The sequence below is a fragment of the Neoarius graeffei genome, chromosome 25 (genome assembly GCF_027579695.1).
Source record: "Neoarius graeffei isolate fNeoGra1 chromosome 25, fNeoGra1.pri, whole genome shotgun sequence".
In the NCBI taxonomy this organism is placed as follows: domain Eukaryota; kingdom Metazoa; phylum Chordata; class Actinopteri; order Siluriformes; family Ariidae; genus Neoarius; species Neoarius graeffei.
The window spans coordinates 40,880,605-40,887,861 of record NC_083593.1 but is presented as its reverse complement, the minus strand read 5'-3'; the positions used below and the strand labels follow the sequence as shown (position 1 = coordinate 40,887,861).

Sequence of the window (7,257 nt, the reverse complement as noted above, 5' to 3'; positions counted from 1 at the left end):
TAATGATGCTGCTGGAATCTTAATTTCCCTGAGGGAAACCTCCCAAAGGGATTAATAAATTGTATCTAATCTAATCTAATCTAATCTAATCTAATCTAATCTAATCTCTCCAAGTGGCAAAAGTATGTGAACCTTTGCTTTCAGTATCTGGTGTGACCCCCTTGTGCAGCAATAACTGCAACTAAATGTTTCCGGTAACTGTTCATCAGTCCTGCTCACCGGCTTGGAGGAATTTTAGCCCGTTTCTCCGTACAGAACAGCTTCAACTCTGGGATGTTGGTGGGCTTCCTCACATGAACTGCTCGCTTCAGGTCCTTCCAAAACATTTCAATTGGATTAAGGTCAGGACTTTGACTTGGCCATTCCAAAACATTAACTTTATTCTTCTTTAACCATTCTTTGGTAGAACGACTTGTGTGCTTTGGGTTGTTGTCTGGCCACATGACCAACCTTCTCTTGAGATTCAGTTCATGGACAGATGTCCTGACATTTTCCTTTAGAATTCGCTGGTATAATTGAGAATTCATTGTTCCATCAATGATGGCAAGCCGTCCTGGCCCAGATGCAGCAAAACAGGCCCAAACCATGATACTGCCACCACCATGTTTCACAGATGGGATAAGGTTCTTATACTGGAATGCAGTGTTTTCCTTTCTCCAAACATAACGCCCCCTCCTAGAACTGCCACCTTATTGTGGTGGAGGGGTTTGTGTGCTTGAATGATCCTAGGAGCTATGTTGTCAGGGGCATTATGCCCCTGTCAGGGTTTCCCAAGGCAGACAGGTCCTAGGTGACAGGCCAGACCAAGAGCAGTTCACCAAAACCCCTATGGAGAAAAAAATCAAGGACCGTGACGTCGCCCGGTATGACGCAGCCGGGGCCCCACCCTGGAGCCAGGCCCGGGGTTGGGGCTCGTATGCGAGCGCTTGGTGGCCGGGCCTTTGCCCATGGGGCCCGGCCGGGCTCAGCCCGAAGAGGTGACGTGGGCCCGACCTCCTGTGGGTTCACCACCCACAGAGGTAGCAGTAGGGGATTGGTGCAGTGTGGATTGGGTGGCAGTCGAAGGCAGGGGCCTCGACGACTTGATCCCCGGACACAGCGGCTGGCTGTTGGGACGTGGAATGTCACTTCGCTGGGGGGGAAAGAGCCTGAGCTTGTGCAGGAGGTTGAGAGGTACCGGCTAGAGATAGTCGGGCTCACCTCCACGCACAGCTTGGGCTCTGGAACCCAGCTCCTCGAGAGGGGCTGGACTCTCCACTTCTCTGGAGTTGCCCGTGGTGAGCGGCGGCGGGCTGGTGTGGGCTTGCTTATAGCTCCCCAGCTCAGCCGCCATGTGTTGGAGTTTACCCCAGTGAACGAGAGGGTCGCCTCTCTGCGCCTTCGGATTGGGGAGAGGGCTCTTGCTGTTGTTTGTGCCTACGGGCCAAATAGCAGTATATAAATGGCAGGCCCAAACGTATGGTGAGGGTCTGCTGGGAACGTCTGGCCGAGCACTCTGTTGGGGAGGTCTTTAACTCCCACCTCCGGGAGAGCTTTTCCCAGCTTCCGAGGGAGGCGGGGGACATTGAGTCTGAGTGGACCATGTTCTTTACCTCCATTATGGACGCAGCTGTTCGGAGCTGTGGCCGCAAGGTCTCCGGTGCCTGTCGTGGCGGCAATCCCCGAACCCGGTGGTGGACACCGGAAGTAAGGGATGCCGTCAAGCTGAAGAAGGAGTCCTATCGGGCCATGTTGACCTCCGGGACTCCTGAGGCAGCTGACGGGTATCGGCAGGCCAGGCGTGCTGCAGCTCGGGCAGTTGCGGAGGCAAAAACTCGGAACTGGGAGGAGTTCGGGGAGGCCATGGAGAAGGACTATCAGTCGGCCTCGAAGAAATTCTGGCAAACCATCCGGCACCTCAGGAGGGGGAAGCAGTACTCTGCCAACACTGTTTACAGTGCGGGTGGGGAGCTGTTGACCTCGACTGGGGACGTTGTCGGGCGGTGGAAGGAATACTTTGAGGATCTCCTCAATCCCACCGTCATGTCTTCCACTTAGGAGACTGAGGCTGATGACTCAGAGGTGGACTCGTCCATTACCCAAGCCGAAGTCACTGAGGTGGTTTGCAAGCTCCTCGGTGGCAAGGCACCGGGGGTGGATGAGATCCGCCCTGAGTATCTCAAGTCTCTGGATGTTGTGGGGCTGTCTTGGTTGACACGCCTCTGCAACATCGCGTGGCGGTCGGGGACAGTGCCTATGGAGTGGCAGACTGGGGTGGTGGTCCCTCTTTTTAAGAAAGGGGACTGGAGAGTGTGCTCCAATTATAGGGGAATCACACTTCTCAGCCTCCCAGGGAAGGTTTACTCTAGGGTACTGGAGAGGAGAATTCGACCAATAGTCGAACCTCGGATCCAGGAGGAACAATGCGGTTTTTGTCCTGGTCGTGGAACACTGGACCAGCTCTATACCCTTCATAGGGTGCTCGAGGGTTCATGGGAGTTTGCCCAACCAGTCCACATGTGCTTTGTGGATCTGGAGAAGGCATTCGACCGTGTCCCCCGTGGTATTCTGTGGGGGGTGCTTCGGGAGTATGGGGTTCGGGGCTCTTTGCTAAAGGCTGTCCAGTCCCTGTACGAACGGAGCAGGAGTCTGGTTCGCATTGCCGGCAGTAAGTCAGACCTGTTCCCAGTGCATGCTGGACTCCGGCAGGGCTGCCCTTTGTCACCGGTTCTGTTCATAATTTTTATGGACAGAATTTCTAGGCGCAGCCAGGGGCCGGAAGGAATCCTGTTTGGGAACCACAGGATTTCATCTCTGCTTTTTGCGGATGATGTTGTCCTGTTGGCTTCTTCAAAGCAGGACCTTCAGCATGCACTGGGGCGGTTTGCAGTCGAGTGTGAAGCGGCTGGGATGAGAATCAGCACCTCCAAGTCCAAGGCCATGGTTCTCGACCGGAAAAGGGTGGCTTGCCCTCTCCAGGTTGGTGGAGAAGTCCTGCCTCAAGTGGAGGAGTTTAAGTATCTCGGGATCTTGTTCACGAGTGAGAGAAGGATGGAGCGTGAGATCGACAGGCGGATCGGTGCAGCCTCCGCAGTGATGCGGTCGCTTTACCGGTCCGTCATGGTGAAGAAGGAGCTGAGCCAAAAGGCGAAGCTCTCAATTTACCGGTCGATCTACGTTCTGACTCTCACCTATGGTCATGAGCTTTGGGTAATGACCAAAAGAACAAGATCGCGGATACAAGCGGCCGAAATGAGTTTCCTTCGCAGGGTGGCTGGGCGCTCCCTTAGAGATAGGGTGAGAAGCACAGTCACTCGGGAGGAGCTCGGAGTAGAGCTGCTGCTCCTCCACATCGAGAGGAATCAGCTGAGGTGGCTCAGGCATCTTTTTCGGATGCCTCCTGGACGCCTCCCTGGGGAGGTGTTCCAGGCATGTCCCCCCGGGAGGAGGCCCCGGGGAAGACCCAGGACACGCTGGAGGGACTATGTCTCTCGGCTAGCCTGGGAACGCCTCGGTGTTCTTCCCGAGGAGCTGGCCGAGGTGTCTGGGGAAAGGGAAGTTTGGGCTTCCATGCTTAGACTGCTGCCTCCACGACCCGGTCCCGGATAAGCGGAAGAAGACGAGACAAGACGAGACAAACATAACGCTTCTCATTTAAACCAAAAAGTTCTATTTTGGTCTCATCCGTCCACAAAACATTTTTCCAGTAGCTTTCTGGCTTGTCCACGTGATCTTCAGCAAACTGCAGACGAGCAGCAATGTTCTTTTTGGAGAGCAGTGGCTTTCTCCTTGCAACCCTGCCATGCACACCATTGTTGTTCAGTGTTCTCCTGATGGTGGACTCATGAATATTAACATTAACCAACGTGAGAGAGGCCTTCAGTTGCTTAGAAATTACCCTGGGATCCTTTGTGACCTTGACTATTACATGCCTTGCTCTCAGAGTGATCTTTGTTGCTCGACCACTCCTGGGGAGGGTAACAATGGTCTTGAATTTCCTCCATTTGTACACAATCTGTCTGACTATGGATTGGTGGAGTCCAAACTCTTTAGAGATGGTGTTGTAACCTTTTCCAGCCTGATGAGCATCAACAACGCTTTTTCTGAGGTCCTCAGAAATCTCCTTTGTTCGTGCCATGATACACTTCCACAAACGTGTTGTGAAGATCAGACTTTGATAGATCCCTGTTTTTTAAATAAAACAGGGTGCCCACTCACACCTGATTGTCACCCCATTGATTGAAAACACCTGACTCTAATTTCACCTTCAAATTAACTGCTAATCCTAGAGGCTCACATACTTTTGCCACTCACAGATATGTAATATTGGATCATTTTCCTCAATAAATAAATGAACAAGTATAATATTGTTGTCTCATATGTTTAACTGGGTTCTCTTTATCTACTTTTAGGACTTGTGTGAAAATCTGATGTTGTCTTAGGTCATATTTATGCAGAAATATAGAAAACTCTAAAGGGTTCACAAACTTTCAAGCACCACTGTGTGTACACACACACACACACACACACACTACCGTTCAAAAGTTTGGGGTCACCCAGACAATTTTGTGTTTTCCATGAAAATTCACACTTTTATTTACCACCATAAGTTGTAAAATGAATAGAAAATATAGTCAAGACATTTTTCTGGCCATTTTGAGCATTGAATCGACCCCACAAATGTGATGCTCCAGAAACTCAATCTGCTCAAAGGAAGGTCAGTTTTATAGCTTCTCTAAAGAGCTAAACTGTTTTCAGCTGTGCTAACATGATTGTACAAGGGTTTTCTAATCATCCATTAGCCTTCTGAGGCAATGAGCAAACACATTGTACCATTAGAACACTGGAGTGAGAGTTGCTGGAAATGGGCCTCTATACACCTATGGAGATATTGCACCAAAAACCAGACATTTAGTAGAATTTAGCTAGAATAGTCATTTACCACATTAGCAATGTATAGAGTGGATTTCTGATTAGTTTAAAGTGATCTTCATTGAAAAGAACAGTGCTTTTCTTTCAAAAATAAGGAAATTTCAAAGTGACCCCAAACTTTTGAATGGTAGTGTATACACACACACACACACACACACAGGGCTGCACAAGTAAGTATACAGTAAGGATTATTCCTAGTATTACAATATTGGTGCTATATTTCATTTAATACTAGAATTCATTAAAAGACAGGGTTTTCACACGCAAGCCATGTTCTGTTCATGCCAGGATTCAGTTCATACAGGAGGCTTGCCAGGAAATTGATGCTGATGAAAATCTTTGTGCCAGAGCATGCATGGGTGTCCACACTCGACTAGTGGCGTGTATGAATGCCAGGGGCAAACAGTTTGAACATTTGAGGGATTAATATGTTTATTATTGATATGGTTGTATAATCAATAAAATAATGTTTTGTTTTTCATTACTGTATACCTACTTTTGCAGCCCCTTATGTGTGTTCATATATATTTGGATGCAGTGAAGGGAATGGCAAATCAGGAAGTTTAAAAACTTCAAGCATATGTCCAGTGTCTTTTTAATTTAAAACAAAAATGAACCAGAATAAAGATTTGTTACTTTAGAGGTCTCCGTCAGGTGTCACTGAAAATACTGTGTATGCAGTAATACCCGTCAAAGATTTACTAATGAGGCATGGTAAAATTTTAATAAACATAGCCTGTGTTTACAGTAAAGTGTTGTTCCTAGTGGTGTGACAACATGCTGGTATACTGGGATAAAATAATCTGACATAGGTGTACTATGATGTTACTGGAACAAATGACCGCAATATTAAAAAAAAAACCTCAAGATGTGGTGCATCACTTGTTATAGTCCTGAAACCAGATAGCTAAATGAAAGACAGAAAAACAAAAAGACAGACAGACAGAGAGACACCAGCACTAATGCGGTACATTCGACCTCCTAGTTAACTGTAATCTGACTTTCACCACTTGATGGCACAACATCTCCACAACAAAGAGTTTTCACTTTTCACTGTACTGCAGTTATTTAGTGCTATGACTCAGCGATTCTCAGTACAACACTGAAACAGTGTACTCCCCCGGCTCGATAACTCACCCTTCCGCCATGTACTGCTAAGTATCCGCTTTACTCGATAATGACTCCATAATGAGCTTTGAATTTCAATAAAGGGCTCAAATGCACTGAAAATGGAGATATCAATTCTACTGTGTGTGTGTGCTTACCTTAAAGGCCAGGCAGACTTTCCAGGCAATAAGTTTCTCTCTTGCATTGAGGATGACAGGATAGCGCACCTCTTTTCCTTCACTGTCTCGTTCCACCTTTCCATCCAGAGCAGGAGATTTACGAGCTTCGGCGTGGGCATAGTCTGGACCTACCGTGTACACCTGAGGCGATATGTACACACATGAATAAACAGGAGACACGTGCTTGGGAATTGTGTGTGTATTTTTGTTTGCATGTGTATGAACAGATGGAAAATTGGCTATGCCTGAGCAGACAGTCCTTTACGAGAGCATATTACATGGCTGCAGCACCAGGGCACCGTTCCAAGTGCTACTAATCTTGTCACAGCACCAGACACACTGTGGACACTGAACATCTTTTCAGAGCTGTAGGCTTACCCCAGATCAAGGCAAAGCACTGAAGGACCTTAAACGTAAAATAAATCTATAACGTATTACCTTAACGTCAGTCCCATCTGTAGGCATAAACTCTTCATATATGTAAGAGCCGGTTTTCCGGACACTACTCTCAGGGGAATAGACACTACTTCTGCTGCCAATCTGGGGGGGGGAGAACAAGGACATAAGGACATAGTATCTTATCTAGATTGTTTTTGTCTGTGGTTTTGCGTGTGTGTGTAAGTGTAACCTTGCGGAAGAGTCTCTGGCTGCCCCCTCCTGCAGATGTGGGGTAGTAGATATAGACATTATGGTCCTCAGCACTCACTGGCTTCTCCACAAATGGCTTCTGGAAAATTTCACCATTTACCTCCACATGGTCCTCTCCCTCAATCAGGTTACATTCTGTCACCATGCACATAAACACATCATAGGCAAGAGATACCGCAGCGATGCTTTCCCAAAACTGTGTCGGCTAGCCAGCTTAACATAATGCTTCATGACCAAGACACACCGAGTGACATTTACTTTAATGAAGCAATTTTAGGCTGATGGGTGTCTTGGAAAATTAATAAATTACTGCTGAACTATGCCTGTGGGAAATCAGAGCTCCTTATCTTGATGCATTTTGCCCTGCGTTAATCCTACATCGTCCATCATTATCCACATAACAGAGAAAGCA

The 7,257-nt window shown here is 47.8% G+C and overlaps 1 protein-coding gene across 6 annotated transcripts in view; it reads right to left on the bottom strand.

The window, feature by feature from the left end:
• Positions 1-7,257, bottom strand: part of ppip5k2 (diphosphoinositol pentakisphosphate kinase 2) — a 98,008-nt gene that overhangs the window by 52,370 nt on the left and 38,381 nt on the right. For all 6 annotated transcript variants that reach the window (XM_060908556.1, XM_060908559.1, XM_060908560.1 and 3 more), the window contains exons 6-8: positions 6,826-6,980; positions 6,636-6,737; positions 6,177-6,338 (exon numbers count right to left, since the gene is read on the bottom strand). In XM_060908556.1, coding sequence (XP_060764539.1) covers positions 6,177-6,338; positions 6,636-6,737; positions 6,826-6,980 — 419 coding nt within the window. The remainder of the gene's footprint in view (positions 1-6,176; positions 6,339-6,635; positions 6,738-6,825; positions 6,981-7,257) is intronic.